The following is a 17,630-nucleotide window of genomic DNA, read 5'->3' on the forward strand; positions in this document are numbered from 1 at the left end:
GTAGCTCATTTTATACACAATAGTTTATACCTCCTAATCCCCTACCCCCTATTACCCTTCCCCTTTTCCTTCTCCCCATTGGTAATGACTAGTTTGTTCTCTATATCTGTGAATTTGTTTCCTTTTTAAAAGTATTCACTAGTTTTTTGTATTTTTTAGATTCTACATATAAGTGATATCATATGTATTTGTCATTCTCTGTCTGACTTCACTTAGTATGATAATCGTTAGGTCCATCCATGTTGCTGCAGATGGCAAAATTTCACGCTTTGTTATGGCTGAGTAGTATTCCATTGTGTATATATACCACATCTTTATCCATTCATCTGTTAATGGACACATAGGTTTCTTCCATATCTTGGCAATTGTAAATAATGTTGCTGTGAACGTTGGGGTGTATTCATCTTTTCAAACTAGTGTTTTGGGATTTTTTTTTTTTTATATATACCCAGGAGTGGCATTTTGGGGTCATATGGTAGTTTTATTTTTAGTTTTTTGAGAAACCTCCATACTGTTTTCCACAGTGGCTGCACCAATTTACATTCCCACCAACAGTGTACAAAGGTTCCCCAGGTAGGTAGGTCTTTAGAGGCAGAGTATGTTAACCCAAATATTCTGGCCCATAGGAAAAGGCTAAGTTTTATCGTAAACTAATAAACTGGAATTCTAGGTTGTACATGAGCAGCAGTGAGCTTGGTTAATAATTAGCGAACTGCCAAGAGACAAAGCTACTCTCTGTGCTGGCAAAATCTGATTTCTGGGTATTTACCTGGATGCTATGGGAGCGCAAATATAGAGTATGGCCACAAATACGTATTGTGTGCTAATTATCATTTCTAAAAGTAAAAGCATCACTTTAATTTGTAAAGGAATTCAGAAAGCTGACTTTCAAAATAAAATGCATATGTTTAGATACTTTTTATTTGTAGCTTGGGTTTAAATTTTAATAGGTGTAACTAATTTTTGCTCTAATTTGTTCATTCTGGAATAATCCTAAATATACGAATTGTTTGCATGTTCCTTGACGAGAATCTTTTTTGAAAAGCTTTTTGAATCATTAATGGTTTTTCATATTTTAATAAAGTATTTGAAAGTTTTATTTTCCTAATTTGTCTTAAAATATTCCTCTCAAAAATATTTAAAGATAGGTGCTATTAATACACTAAATAAAGCATTGATAGAGGTCATCTTCTCTTATTGGACTGATGCCGTGAAAAAGGTAAGTGCTTTTCTGATTTTGCTACGGTCAAATTTTCCAGTTGATGTGCCTACCCACTGTCTTCTTTTACTGGCTTTTTAGTCATCAAGTTTTTTTTTTTTTTTTCACTTTTTCTTTCACAGCATGAGCATCCTTGCTATTTCCCAGTACATAATAGCTTACACCTTTACAGAAAGGTCATATCCTTGCCATACCTACAATATTGCGATGCTAACATATACCTGTAAGATGCTGAGTAAAGGTAGAAAAATGCACATATATCTCTCTAAGTGTAGACTTTCCTTTAGAAAAAAAAGGTGTCAGCAAGCCCACAGGGAACATGACAGTTTATCAAATACTTGTTCATTTCCTCTGAAATTTGTTCTTAAGAGATAAAGCCAATGGGGAGACAAGCTTAGGCAATTGTCTGTTTGGCTGTTGCAGGGAATCTTTGTGGCAGTACATAGGTAGACTACATCTACAGAGGATGCCTCTGATTAAGTCTTCTGGTATAAATCGAGGGCTGGATTTAAGATCTTTTTTGTGGTAGAATGGATAGAGAGTTTAAAATGTGAGAAACAGCTTTAAAATCTCTTACGAGGAGTTGCTGTAGTGGCGCAGTGGAAACGAATCTGACTAGCATCCATGAGGATGTGGGTTCCATTCCTGGCCTCGATCATTGGGTCAGGGATCCAGCATTGCTGTGAGACTTGGTGTAGGTCGCAGACGTGGCTCAGATTCCGTGTTGCTGTGGCTGTGGTGTAGGCTGGCAGCTGCAGCTCCGATTTGACCCCTAGCCTGGGAAGGTACATATGCCACAGGTTCAGCCCCAAAAAGCAATAAAAAAAAAGAAAAAAGAAATCTGTTACAAATGTTTAGACATCAGCTTGTGTTTTATTTGATTCACTTTATTGACTTTCGAATCCAAAGCCTATTAATAAAACCAAGATTTTCCCTTGAGGCTTTCAAGGTTACAGGATGCCTAGTCTTCCTGTTAGTGGGCTATAAATTCAACTTTGTTGCCTATGTTTGCCCTTGCAGTAAATGGGATATCATGGTTTTGCAGTTTGAAGCTTGGGGTGAAGTTAAACTACCCCAGTTTGGACAATTTCATAATTTTGGGTCATTGGCCCAACTTGCTATAAAAGGCTGAATTTTCATCATTAGGTCATTTGCTTTGTAGATGAATGTTTTTATATGGAAAGAATATACTAAACCTAATGGGCTGCGGAGAGCCCATCAACATAACAAACCTGACTTGAATTTGCTTTTGGGCTCTATCACTGATTCTCACAGTGGCCTTTGGTAACTCAGTCTGTTGCTAGCATTGCATTTGCCAAGTAGAAACAATTAAGTTTTGCCCATCTCACAGGATTATTGAGGTTCCAGAATTACATAAACGTATGGTAGTCATGTAACTAAAAGTTTAAATAGTATTGATATTCAAAGATCTCTAAAAGTGAGGGTGAATAGGGAAGGAACATGGAGAAATCCCTTAGCTCCTTTATAATTCTCTCAATGTAGGAGCGCTTGCCTCTTCTTTCTTTTTGTACTGAGGGTGAGATGCAGAGTTAGACAAAACAGTCTCCAGGTGATGCTAATATTCCCCAACTTCACCCACCCCCACCCTGGTTGCTTTTTGCTGATTGGTTGTGTTGAAACAATCAGGATTGTCTTCTATGTGAATCTTTTTTTTTTTTTTTTTTTGGTGTTTTTGCCATTTCTTGGCCCGCTCCCTCGGCATATGGAGGTTCCCAGGCTAGGGGTCGAATCAGAGCTGTAGCCACTGGCCTACGGCTAGGGGTCGAATCAGAGCTGTAGCCACTGGCCTACGCCAGAGCCACAGCAACGCGGGATCCGAGCCGCGTCTGCGACCTACACCGTAGCTCATGGCAACGCCGGATCGTTAACCCACTGAGCGAGGCCAGGGACCGAACCCGCAACCTCATGGTTCCTAGTCGGATTCGTTAACCACTGCGCCACGATGGGAACTCCTTCCGTGTGAATCTTTTCACGCTATTGCTGCATATAGTAATGAGTAGAAAGGCAGCAGGGCATTTTGGAGTAGTGTAAATTCTAGGATTCTAAGCAAGTTTCAGTAACAGGCTGTTTGTACTATAGATACCTCATTACTATCAAGATGAATTTTGGAAGCGCTATTGGCCAGTTTTCCCCGTGTCACTGGTAAACTTCTTGTGAAAAATAGGTGCCAAATGGCCATTGTAACTGCTGGGGACTTCGGGCAGGCGGAGGAGTTGTTTTTCCATCTTTCCAGATTTCTTCCTCGCCCCATTCATTCTTTGCCAATGCATTTGGGTGCCTTACTCTCCTAGCTCGCCCCCACCTCTGTTTTTCAATTCTTTATTTTCTTTCTATTGCCAGCGAAGGCATCAATAGGAGAGAGAAACCTTTTTAAAAAGTCATAGCCTAGAGGCATTTAAACTTGAAACAGCTACTCTTTTTTTTAAAAAAAATTATTAAATGGTCATTTGTGTCAGGGATCACATATGTAAGAAAAATAAAAGAGATGTCTGCTTAGGATTTAGTGCCTTTTTGATTTCTGTACCTACATTTTCAAGATGACATGGTTTTATTGTTCCCTGTTAGGGAGTCACTGTTCAAATCGCAGGTGACCAGACTGACTTGAGAATGCAGTTTGGCGCATGAATAAAATGGGACACAGTGTTCATTTGCAGTTTTATTTTTTAAAAATGAAATATTCAAAGTACTTTTTCCTTTCAAATATCGACACATAATGTTTAAATATTTACAGCATGTTGTTGTGATGCTCTTGTAGAAAAAAATGCATGCTTCTGGCCTGAAAGCCAGAGCAAAATGTGAAAGACCATTTAACTGCAGCCAGAGAACATGAACCTGTACAGTATCCAGTCACTTTTCAGCACAGGAGTGAGAGCAGGAATACAAAACGGGAACCTATTGTTTCCTAGCAACATGGCTCAGGCCATTATAACACAATTTCCAGTATGATTAGAACCTCTAACTGTTGTTATATAGAAACGGAAAATCTTGGCATACACTGTAAACATCTTTACTTCTCATGAGAAAGTAAGCAGCTAAAAAAGAATATTTTTCTGACGTAAAGGCTATACTTCTCTTTTTCACCTTCTCTCTTACTGATGCTTTTGCCAGAAGAATAGTAAAGATTTAGACATTGTCATGAATCATACAAGTAAAATATTTTTCAAGGACACAATCTGATATACTAACATTTATTTAAAAGGTTAAAGTCCACCACTAAATCTAAGGAAAGATTTTTAACTGCCAAACACATTTCCTTTGACAAATAATGTAAGATGACAACTGCCAAGACAAAATCCACAGCAAGTTTAACTCTAACTATTTTCAGTTACTGTTTAGGAAGTAATTTCTTCTTACACACAGTAGTATATTTGGTCCTTAATAGCTTTCACATGAAGGACACACTGAAACAGCCACTATTTTGTGGTTGAATTCTTTTTTGTTGTTGTTTTCTGGGTTTTTTTTTTTTTGTTTTGCTTTTTTATTTTTTGTGGTTTTTTTTGTTTTTGTTTTTTGCATTTTGCTTTTTTATTTGTTTTTTTTTTTTTTTTTTTTTTTTTTTTTTGCAGAATAAAGAACCTTATAGAAGGCTGTGGAAGAGCAGTCTGAGATCTGAAGTACTGGTCAGGTCAGCTATGTGTATGTGAGTTCCTCTAAGAACACAAAAATTTTGCATCCATCTGTAGCCTTCTGCTTTCCTGCAAGCTATAATATACTCCAGTCTCTCCAAGAGTTCCTTTCAATACTTGACTACTGCATTTTGCTTCCATTACCACTGAACTCCATTATAATTGCCCTTACAGGAACATATCTTTATAAATGCAAAAACTTTGCCCTGACCCCCTTAAGTGATATTGTAGTGGGGCCTGGTCCGGTTAAAAAAATATATTAAAAAAAAGGAAAGAAAAGAAAAAAGAGTAAAACCAACATGATAGGATACTTGAAACTGTGTCAACAGTAATGAAAAAGAAAAATCTTATGAAAATTAGAATTTAATTGTGTACTTCTCTACATAGTTAGCATGTGAATTCCAAATTATACATCGTCAAGTTTTCATATATTTGGCTATGTTGTATATATTATACTATATTATATATATAGTCTATATATTATAGATCTCCTAGATAAATTGACAGTAAAGGACAAACTTATTTCATATATTATTTTGTTGGGTTAAAAATAAGACATATGTCTATTTTTATGGTGACTGTTTTACTAAAAATTAGTATGAATTGGGCTTTATTTCCCTTTTCTTCAGGAGTCATGCTTCTAATCAATAATGATTAGAATGACAACTAAAAATAAATACATTTAAATGTTGGTTCAACTGTGAACTTTTCAGCTCATTTGGATCTCTAGACCGTAGTGCAAGAGTAAAAACAAAACAGAACAAAACCAAATAAACACAAATAAAATGGGCCTAACTAGGAAAAAGAAACAACCACAGAGTATTCCCTGTCTCCAGCCCAGAATATTCTTCATAGGAGAGCCCAACTGTGTGCTCTCACTGGAATGTACTTAAATGGTATGTGGCTGTGTAGTATCAGCCACCTGTCTTCTGGGTGTGAGAAATTCATATATTTTGCTTTAAAACGCTTTTACTTTCATCAGGAAATGCAAAAGAATTGTTCTTTCATCAATTTAAACTTCAGAAATACAAGTCAATGAAGGCATTCTTTGTATTCAGATGAATAGGAAGTGACGTACTCAACACGTCCACATCCTTATTAAGAAATGCCAAAATGTTTCTCTTAGATTTGCTATTCATTAGCGCTAACCTTTTGGTTTTTTTTTTTTTTTTCTTTTACCTCCCAAAAAACTTTGGAAGTAGTAAAGAGAACAGTTAATAATTCAAGGCAGTATTAAAACCACAGCTGTAAGTGATAAAAAGTGCATTTCCTGAATATAATACAAATATAACTTTAAGAAACGAAAGGCACAAACTAAATAAATATGTATTACAAACTAGAAATGCACAGTTCAAGGTAATCACTATTAAGTAAAAGCTACAAATACTTGTTTCTAATGGATATTTAAAGCAGTTTGAAAATGATACATCATCAGTGAGTTGCAAAAAAGTATAATCGCTTAAAAATAAGCAAAATAGACTCTAATATTGATATCTTGGATTAGTGATAAAATACATTATCACATTTATGAATGCACTCTCTATATACAGTTCATAAATTATTTTTCCATTGATTTAAAAGAACATCAGAGGTTCTAGGAATTTAAGGTCCATTTTTAGGCTGGTGTGGAGGTATTCAAATTTTCAACAAGTATGTTAGTAATTTTAGAATCCTGTCCTGAATAAATTCTGTACCATTAACACAGGCCTGATTCAGGAAAACAACAACAACAACAACCATTAATATGATTATAGTCTGGATTAGTAATCTCTTGAGCTGGTGTGCTTCCCATTAAAAAGAGGGATGAGTTCCTTATGAATTCTCTCTCTCTCTCTCTTGAAATACATATGTAAGAATGTGGTGATCCCAACCTAAAGGTTTTGAAAGTGAAATGTTTGGGTACACCATGCTCTACTATCTTCAGGTCCTTGCCTTTCTCTCGACTTTGTGTAGTTAGGAGCCAGACTCTAAAAACCTTAACATGAGCCTGGATTCTGACTTTGCATATTAAAAAAAAAACAAAAAAACCACACCAAACCTGTCAAGGCAATGACTCCACACTGCATGTAGGTAGTGGCTGGAAAGAATCCAAACTATGACATTCCATCATAAATTCTCCTTCAGACATAGCGAATGTCCAGACTCGATGATGAAAGTGCTGAAGCTGGCTCAGGAGAATTTTCTACAGGCCACATTGTGCTGTCCTGTATTTTCATTTGTGGTAACTTACAATTGCACAGCAGTTTACAAACTGTCTCTTTGTCACTGGGCACAAATCTCCCAGCTCACCAAAGGGCTTCTTTTACGACAGGATTCATAAAGATTGAGAAACTGCAGCTGATATTAACACTAATACTGATCTTTTTCTAAATTTTAAATGATTGCAGAACAAAATAACCCTTCCTGGAAAATAGCTATTTTCCTAGGCAGGAGAGATGATTAAATCAAAAATAAATGGGCAAAGACAGAGAACTCAAATAACTAACCATATAAATTATCTTGGTAAAAATTAGTCTGCCTCTCTATAATTAGTTGAAATGTTTTAGATTGGAAAGGGCTCACTTAATTAAATTTCCTGACGATGGCTGGGAGATGTTCAATACAAAATTGTACATTTGAAAGAAAAATCTAAGTGGAGTGAAACAATGTGGCAGCAACTACCATGATGTTTAGTTTGGTCTTCCCTTTGGTACTTTCCTTTCGTCTTTGTACTATGCCTATGTTTTTAATGTTTTGGCTCTTATGAGTTTCTGCAGTAGTAGTGAGTGTAATGTATCAGCGTCCCAGGCATGTTTGCCTGCGAAAGCCTTTTTTTTTTTTTTTTTTTTTTTGTACCAGAATCACACTTTGTAGTAAATTACCTTTCATGTGCACAAAAGCATTGGATTAGTGTATAAATACTGAATCACGAATGTGAAACTATGACCAAAACACACCCTATATATAAATGAGAAATTCCTACCCAGGTTAATAAAAGCTATGTTTACATGAGGCCGATACAGCTGGACAACTGAGTATAAAATGTAGTCAAAACAGGTTGGGTGGGAGAAGTTACATTGGCCAGCTGCCTTGGTATCATGTACACACAAGCAAATAGCGGCAATTGGGTCTGGTGACCACACCCACGGGGAAGTGTGGTAGATAGAACCCAGCCACCACACGCCAAAACACAGCACAACAACATGGCATTTACTTCAACAAGCAAGGAGGAATATAATCAGGGAGGAAGGGCAAATGGGTCCTGACTCTAGGAGATGGTGACTGAGGACATTTTACACTTCTTTTGAAGTTTCCTGTAACAGATCTGGAACATGTGAAAGAGCTGGCAGTCTTTCGAAATGCAAGGTTGAGATACGATTGCACCACCTTTCAAATAGCCCACAAGTTCTGCCAACAGCTAAAGATGAAACCTCATGTCACCATAGAGATAGAGAACCTTGGGTTCTTTCTTTATATGTGAACATCTGCATGGCTTGACAAATTCGAAGTGGTGCTTGCTGAAAACTTTTTTTTTAGTTGTTTTAGTTCGACTTGTGTTATTTTGAATACTGCCACACAAGAACTAAAAATCTCTGTCATTTCTTAAAGAGTTTAAACAAACAATATTAAAATACCATCTTCTGTCACACTGAAAGGCAGTTGGATATGTTTTTCCTCCATATTTATATATACAGAATTCTGATCTAGAAAACCAATACAATAAACCATTTTATGTTTTAAAAACAGGCAGTCTTTGGTGACGCAAAGGCAGAGATTTTTTTTGTTACCTCCTGCCTATTTCGCTCTGTCTCATAAAGTGAATATTGTTGGCACTGTCAGAAAGTTCTAAATACTGCTCGACAGACAAAACAAAATACCCATCGTAACCTTGTACTCTCCCAGTGCTCAGAAGCTGCTGCTTCTCCCCCTCCGTCCATGCCCGAATACCCTCTTCACCTTCTTGCAGCCTTCTCTGTTCCTTAGTCCAGGCCTGGGCCACGGCACGCTGTCTGGCCATCTCCAACACATGATTCTTTTCCTCTTCGACAGTCGTCCCGTACCGGATGTTGAAACACAGAGCCCCGTGTTGGAGCTGGATATCTGCAAACCGTCTAGTCCTCCCATTCAACACTGAAGTCATCTGGGACACAGTGACATTGACGCCGTTCTCTAGAATCCGCCTCCCCCCAGTGTTACCGATGAGCACCAGGTCTTCCTCCAGAGACCCAAGCTTAATGAAGTAGTGAGTGTCCCTCCCTTCTATGGTAAAATGTAGGTTTTCCAGGTAATGAGCATTATTGAGAATGGCAGCCAGCCGCCTGCTATCTTCATTGGCTACTCCTATAATATCGGCTGTTACAATGCCATCCTTGATGGCAAATTTTATACCTTTTCCAAAAACAGAAGGAACAGCCGCAAACCTTGGTTGCTTCCCTCCTTCGAGGCACCGTCCATCACTGTATCGGGGAGTCATAGGAAGTTGGTCCAGGGAAATGAAATTCCTGAGCTGTTTCTGGAGCTCACACTGAATACCCAGGATGGTCTAGGAAAGAAGAAAGGCACGGAGCAAATGCAGCACAGGATTAGAATCGGCCATATGCTTGGTGACAGTGGAAAGCAAAGGCTTGCCAGGTTGCTTCCTTCTCTCTTAATTTGCTGGTTTGTGATTTAAAAACCAGCCAAATTTGGAATCTCTTCATCAGAGATTTGGAAAAGACAAGACAAACAAGTGAACTGATCACCTGGTATGTATTTTTTGATATCTCGGTGAGGTAAAAGTTAACCGAAAGCAAATACGTTCAAACTTGGTACCACAGACTCTCAGCGCTGGAAGGCACTTAAGTGGGTCTAGCTCCCCCCAAACAAAGACATTTTATTTTTACCAATTCAATGAACACTGACTAGCCATTTGTGACTGGATGTAGGGTAATACATTAGCCACAGTGAGGTATAAAGAGATGGCATAAGGAATCATCCTTGCTTTCTTTTTTTTCTTTTTGTCTTTTTAGGGCCACACCCATGGCATACGCAGGTTCACAGGCTAGGGGTCCAATCAGAGCTGTAGCCGCTGGCCTATGCCACAGTCACAGCAACATGGGATCCGAGCCTCGTCTGCCACCTACACCACAGCTTACGACAACACCAGATCCTTATCCCACTGAGCAAGGCCAGGGATCGAACCTGCAGCCTCAAGGTTCCTAGTCAGATTCATTAACCACTGAGCCATGACGGGAACTCCCATCCTTGCTTTCAAGTAGCTTATGGCCTCATGAATAACAAGGTCAAATCAGCCGGTTCACTGACATTTTTATGTGAATTAAAAAAAAAAAACCCATTTTTATTATGGCAGATTTCAAACACACTAAGAAAAAAAGAGAATAACAAACCCCTAAGAATCTATTACAAGTCCTCAGCAATTTTTTTTAACATTTTGCTGAACATTTTCAGGACTTTTAATTACAAAAAGCATGTTGTATATATTTACAAAAAAGGATAAAACTACAATACCTATTTAGAATTTCCTTTCCCTTATATTTTTTTTTTTTACAAATTTCAAGCCCTCCCACCCACATTTCTGCTTTATATTGTCAAAGCCATTTTTATTTTTGCAAACACAGATATTCCTCTTTCGTTTTTTTTGTCTCTTTTTGCCATTTCTTGGGCCACTCCCGTGGCATATGGAGGTTCCCAGGCTAGGGGTCCAATCGGAGCTGTAGCTGCCAGCCTACGCCAGAGCCACAGCAACTCGGGATCCGAGCCGCGTCTGTAACTTACACCACAGCTCGCGTCAACGCCGGATCTTAACCCACTGAGCAAGAGCAGGGACCGAACCCGCAACCTCATGGTTCCTAATCGGATTCGTTAACCACTGCGCCACGACGGGAACTCCCCTCTTTCTTTTAACTTAAAGAAAAAGTTCCTTCTTGCTTTCATTTGTACCTCTATAACTGCTGAACCTTGAATGTTTTGGTATTCTTATTTTTCAAGATACTTTTATCTCTGTAATATTATTTTGTTTCATTGCTCTTATATACTTTTTCTGTATCAGAATAATTTAATTCTGTTATTCCCATACTCTTAATATGCTATGCCCTGAATTATTTTGCAGTTGGAGATCTGATGTTTTTATGTCTCTTAGTGAACAATTCTCTTTCTGTAGAATCCATAATTGGCCCATTTCAGAATTCCGAAAGTTCAGTTCCACTTTCCTCTTGTTTGTCTACCACAGCAGTCATCAGGTCACACATTAATTTTTTTTTCTTTGCCCAAAGCTTCAATTCCCTGATTCTTTGCTCATGACAGCTTTTTTCTACCTACTTCTTAATCGTGGACATTAAATGAATATTCAAGCAGACTAAGTAAGCAAACATATGTTAATATCATTTCCTAGTGTTGAATGCTGTCCTGCTTTTTTTCCCCCAGTTAAAAATAGAGATGGGGAGTTCCCTTCGTGGCACAGTGGAAACGAATCCAACTAGGAACCATGAGGTTGTGGGTTTGATTCCTGGCCTCGCTCAGTGGGTTAACGATCCGGCATTGCTGTGAGCGGTGGCGTAGGTTGCAGACGTGGCTCAGATCTGGCATTGCTGTGGCTCTGGTGTAGGCCGGCGGCAACAGCTCTGATTAGACCCTAGCCTGGGAACCTCCATATGCCGCAGGTGCGGCCCTAAAAAGACAAAACACAAAAGACAAAAAAAAAAAAAAAAAAATAGAGATAGTAAAACTTCTACTAACCTTTCCAGGATCCCACTCTTGAGTTTTTGTCTGAAGCTGTAGAAGTTCATAAGTTAACTCCAAGTTTCCTAATTCTGGTTTTGGAAATCCAGGTAGTACATTGTGTAATTGGAAACCAAATAGCTCCAACCAACTTCCAATGTCTGTGAGACACAAAATTTAAAAGAAAACCATTTTAAAGCCCATACCTCACAACCTTCATGAAAAGCTTGAAAGATGCGCCTCCTGCCTTGAATATGTTTAGCCAATGGTAATTTAGGGATAGGAGTTCCCTTCATGGCTCAGTAGTTAATGAACCTGACTAGGAACCATGAGGATGCGGGCTTGATCCCTGGCCTTGCTCAGTGGGTTAAGGATCTGGCCTTGCTGTGAGCTGTGGTGTAGGCCAGCAGCTGTAGCTCTGAATCGACCCCTAGCCTGGGAACCTCCATGTGCCGCAGGTGCAGCCCTAAAAAGCAAACAAAACAAAACAAAAACGTAAGTTAGGGATAAATTCCCTCTTATGTCACCCACTTCAAAAGTAATGATCCTGTCTCTAGGGAAACCATGGATAAGACAGAGATAGGCTCAGTTTACTGTGTTGAAATTCTTAATGCAGTAGTGGTATTAAAGCCACTCAGACTGTGATATTAGATTTATCTGATGCAACAGAATTTTGAGTTTTTCTTTTATGAAATCATTCATAGGAGCTTTTAAGAGTGAAAACTACAAACAGAAAGCTTAAAAGGAAAAAGAAAAGGTACTGGGATGCAAAAGCATCATGTTTGATGCCAATTTGCACAGTTGTGCTCACTCTAGAAGACTAAGGAAGAAGAGAGTGACTGCACAATAACTTGCGGGCTAGCTGGCAGGAAGAGGAAGCATATTTACAAAGGCAATGAGATTATGTGATAAACATCACTGAGTTTTCTCTCCACTTTAGCATAAAGTGTTCACGGTTTTAAATACCTGTGGTATACTTTGCAACATCTTGAATTTTGCCAACTGGGTAGTTATTTTCAAAGGAGTAGAGGTTGAACGGTTTAGGAAGGAGGTTCAACTCTTTCCATATGTGATGATTAGGCGTCGTCCATCTACCAGCCACAACATCATAATCCCTTTGCCCCAGGTGCACTAATTTAGTAAGGAAATCATAGAGTCCTCCATGAAAACCAATGATGACCTGAAAGTCAGGGTAAGTGTCATGATAGATATCTCCATAAGGCGTGTACAGTATCTCCTTTATTACCTGACCTCGACTGCTGAACACAGCTAGCGGGGTGCCTGTATTATCACAGGCTACATAATATTCTTCCCCACTGCTTAGCTCCATGGCAATCAGGTGACCTTGGAGATCATAATACAGGGATGTAATCTCTGAGCTCGTGTGGTTGTACAAATGAGTAACTCTTATGGGGTTGGCAAGGTCTGCATAAAAGAACTGGAGGTGCTGTCCTAGGCTGGACTTACTGGCGACACGTCGCCCAAGCCCATCATAGTAATACTGCACAGTCCAGCCAGAAGCCTTATTGTAGGCTTTCTGCAGGAGACCATTAGAATTATATTCAAATATGTCATTTCCCCTCTGCCTCAGGAAGCCATCTTCATCCATTTTGTACTGAATTTCTCCTAGTCTGGTGATGCGATCTCGGAGGTCATATCGGAGGGGAGTAAGACGAGCACTATTCCCATGGCTTAAGAGGTTGATGTTTCCATTTAGATCATAACTATAACGCCACTGGGTTTTATCATTTACAGAAACAGTTTGAAGTTGCCCATCAGCATCGTATTCATAGAAGTATCTCGTTATATTGGCATCTACTCCTACTCTGATATCACATATTACCATTCGGCCCATATTATCATATTGAATAGTCATCCAGTAGGCAATTGCCTTTAGGATTTCGTACTGCACTTCAATGACTTGGCCATTGGCACTGAAGATCTTGGTGTGCTTCATCACTGTGGTGGTTATGACCTGATTTAAATCGTAATTAATTACACTGAATTTTCCAAACTGCTCTGTTCTACCAGAGACATCAACATATCGGTACAGATCTATGGGCAAAGGGGTTTCATTGATCACGGCTTGCATGCTTGTGACACGGAAGTTGTTGTAGCTGTAGTCAAACCGAGCATTCACAAGGCCTTCTTCACTGAATCTGAAAATCTGGCGTCCAATAAGAGGTCCTGAAGGGATCAAAATAAAAACAATGAGAACAAAGCTAGACACTCAATACCAAACAGTCAAAAAGTTCTAGTGGTCTTTTTTTAGTACCGATGCTTTTACATTCAAAATAAAATATTAGAGATTGACCTTGATATCTAATGCTTGGGCATCTCATCTCATAGCTATATATTCTTATAGTAGGTGGTCACCAAATAAGAAAAAAAATTATATACTGTATATTATAGTTAAGAATAATTAATTATAGGAACTTCAGAAGTAATAACCCATCCAGTAGTTGAGGTGAATGAAACTGATATTATATATATGCTTTCTTTTTATAATTACTGACAAAAATACTTTCAGTTAATTTAACCTCTGCTACAAAGTCAGAGGGTGAAGTTTTGACAAAGTCCAGCATTTAAGTAACTGGATTTGGGCATTTTATAAACCCAAAGGATAAAATATAACGAAAAGTTGTGACTTTTGCGAGGTCCCTGCTGGCCTAATGGGTAAGGATTTGGTGTTGTCACTGCTACGGCTCAAGTCAGTCTTTGGCCTGGAAACTTCCACATGCCACAGGCACTGCCAAAAAAAGTTGTGACTTTTGAAGACATTTTGCCAACTTAAACTTCTAGGGGTTACACAGGATTTGAGCTTGTTTCAGTGAGACTTATAGCTTGCAGCTGCATCTTTGGGAAGATGTGCTGGTGAGTAGGGATGGGTATAGTTAGATTAGGTACTTGGACTTCAACTTTCTTAAGAGCTGAGAGAGAAAGAGAAATTCACTCTATGTTTCTAAGGAACCACGGGGCATATATTTTTCATATTCAGTGGGCAATAATTTGACAACTCAAGTGAAAATTTGGTTGGATTGAATGTCTATAGATTAAGGCTTCTATCTCAGACTGTGGCCAGCAGAGATTTCCTAAGACTGATGCAGTTGTATACACCACCACCCTTTCACAACAAACCTGTTTGCCTGTATCTGATTGTGCAAATGAAGCCATCGTGCATCAGGTGTATTGTCTTAATCACTCCGGAAGACTCTTCGTATGTTAACGTGACCTGTGTGGTATCATAGAGAATCTCAGACAGCCTCGCTTGTTTGGTGTACTTGTATAAAACTCTGCGCCCTGTCCCCAGATGCAGGGTCTGTAGCAGTCGGCCATCTCGGCTATAGTCTTGGATAAAAGAAGTGCTACTATCTGGTGGGGTGTAGATGTTCCGGTAGTAGCCCACTGAAAGCATGGTTTGTAAGCTGTGACGCACCATACTAGGCATGGTGACTGAGAGCAGACAATCCGACTGGTCATACTCAAAGATATAACGCCGCTGACTATGTAAGAGAAGTATCACAGACTGAAACGAGACAAAGGCAGGACAGCATTATAGTACCACTAACGTTGAGGAGATTAACCAAAATACACATTCATTCATTCAGCAGACATTTTTTGAGGACCTACTGTGTGCCAGGCACTGAAGTGGACCCTAGTGGATACAGTAGTGGGCAATAATGTGTCTATCCTCATGGAACTTACAGTTTAATGGAAGAGAAAGACCAACAACCAAACAATTGTAGTCTAGGAGGAAATGTTTTATGACAGGGGAAGTTAAACAGGGTGCTTGTGGGAAGCAGAGGAAGGGCAGCTAACCCAGGCTTAAGAAGTCAAGAAAGGGGAGTTACTGTGGTGGTTCAGTGGTAATGAACCTGACTACTATCCAAGAAGATGCGAGTTCGATCCCTGGCCTTGCTCAGTGGGCTAAGGATCCGGCGTTGCCGAGAGCTGTGGTGTAAGTTGCAGACGCAGCTTAGATGCTGTGTTGCTATGGCTGTGGTGTAGGCCGGCAGCTGTGGCTCCAGTTTTACCCTTAGCTTGGGAACTTCCATATGCATCCTGGAGACTGTGACATCTGAATTGGGACCTGAAGAATGACTAGGGTTGGACAGATAAAGACTGGGAGGAGGGTGGGGCGGGATGGGACAGGGAAAGAGTACTCCTGACACAGGGCGTAGCATTGTGAGGGTCCGGAGAAAAAAAAGAACATGGCTTTTTCAACATATGAGGGGAATTTTGTGTGCCCAGAGCATGGGTCTGTTGGGGGGGAGGGCTGTTGGGTGAATTGCAAGAGATGAGGCCAGTCAGGCAGGCTGAGTCTAGATCATGCTGGGCTTTCTAAGCCATGCTAAGGAGTTTGGATTTTAACCTGCTGGCAGCCAGGGGAACCACTGAAAGCAAGTCGAAGGACAGGGTGCTGCACCACTGGAGGAAACAATCCAGTCGGTGTGCCAGAGAGGTCACAGCTGCTTCAGTGCAGAGATGGACTGGAAGGAGGTAAATGCAGGGCAGGGCATGCCACATTTTAAGTATTAGTCACCAAAAAGTACTTATTGACTTCATATAGTAGATGTCTTTCTGAAAAGTTGTACATAAACTATTATTACTGTAGTCCCCCCTTGTCTGTTGTTTTGCTTTCCATGATTCAGTTGCCCACAGGCAACTTCTGTCTGAAAATATTAAATGGAACATTCCAGAGATGAACAATTCACAAGTTTTAAATTGCATGCAGTTCTGAGTAGTGTGATGAAATCTCACACTGTCTTGCCCAAGATGTGAATCATCCCTTTGTCCAGTGTATACACACTGTACATGCTACAGGCCCAATAGTACAGGAAATAATACAGCATACACAGAGTTCAGTACCATCTGGACTTTGAGGCATCCATGGGGGGGTCTTGGAGTGTATCCCCCGCGGGCAATCGGGGATTAATGTATTGCTCTGCAATTTATGCTTTAGATTATATTAAGGAAACATGCCATTAAAAGAATCCTCTGGTGGTGCAAGCCCTCTCCCACAAACTGATCTGTACTGCAGAAAGAGTTATTTGTTGACATATAATGCCTTGCATGTAATGAGGTGTTTCACTGATACTGCTTTATCTTATTTTAATTTTAAACATAGACATAAAAGGAACACTATTTTAGGGAGCACTCAAACCCTATTTCTAATCAAAAGGCATTTAAATCTCATCTTTTAATAAAAACAAAAATTGCTCACCCCTGGAAATTCTGATCTAACAACCTAAGGGAGCTTTACCCCCTCCTTTCTTGAGATTCATCTTGTCAAGTAAAAATATTTAGTTGAACTTTATTTTCTGAAGTTTCTGTTATGAACACCGAGTGCCTTTTCATTTTCTACATGTAAATTACAATTATGAATATGAATCATAATATTGTAATTCTGTGTATTATGTACATAATATTGTACATTTAAATCTTCTAAATATGAAATTACCTTCTAATATTGAACATCCTTCTTGAAATGCATGCCCTCCCTGACCTTCTGAGAATTGATTTGGAATCGCATGTCAGTGAAGTCAAAGTCAGCACTTATTTGCTCGTTCACTTATCCTTTCTTTCTTTTTCACCAAGTACACTGCCTGGGGATACAGAGCTACATTTGGAAATCCTGTCACCTCATCACCCATGGACACCCTGCAGGTCCAGAAACCCTGCTGAACAGAAGGTGGGACCACCACATCCTTGACCAAGGCAGAACTCAACAGAACCTGGGGGGAGGCTGGTGGGAAGTGCCTTTGCATCATCTCCCTGCTGAAAGCCAGAATTCTCAGCTCCTTTCCACTCTCTCCTATCAATCTGCCATGAACACATGACATCTGTCACCTGTGATGTGGGCCAGGGATAATCGCCGTATGGCTCTCACACATTATCTAGTACTAGCCTTCCTGGGCCAGTACTTTTTCCAGTGGCTTATCAGCCTTGCCAAACATTTATAGCACATCGCCATTGTGTCCTCTCCCTGTTCTCACTCTCCATGCTGCAGTAAATCACTGCCTGACCCTGTTCCTAGGTGGTGCTGATGCTGCCCTGTCTCAAGAGCT

The 17,630-nt window shown here is 39.6% G+C and overlaps 1 protein-coding gene across 5 annotated transcripts in view; it reads right to left on the reverse strand.

Moving 5' to 3' along the window:
* Nucleotides 4,774-17,630, reverse strand: part of TENM1 (teneurin transmembrane protein 1) — a 787,960-nt gene continuing 775,103 nt past the window's right edge. For all 5 annotated transcript variants that reach the window (XM_003135358.5, XM_021080670.1, XM_021080671.1 and 2 more), the window contains 4 exons: nucleotides 14,701-15,088; nucleotides 12,529-13,749; nucleotides 11,581-11,723; nucleotides 4,774-9,388 (listed from right to left, as the gene is read on the reverse strand). In XM_003135358.5, coding sequence (XP_003135406.2) covers nucleotides 8,630-9,388; nucleotides 11,581-11,723; nucleotides 12,529-13,749; nucleotides 14,701-15,088 — 2,511 coding nt within the window. In that variant the 3' untranslated portion in view covers nucleotides 4,774-8,629. The remainder of the gene's footprint in view (nucleotides 9,389-11,580; nucleotides 11,724-12,528; nucleotides 13,750-14,700; nucleotides 15,089-17,630) is intronic.

This window comes from Sus scrofa, chromosome X (assembly GCF_000003025.6).
Source record: "Sus scrofa isolate TJ Tabasco breed Duroc chromosome X, Sscrofa11.1, whole genome shotgun sequence".
NCBI lineage: Eukaryota > Metazoa > Chordata > Mammalia > Artiodactyla > Suidae > Sus > Sus scrofa.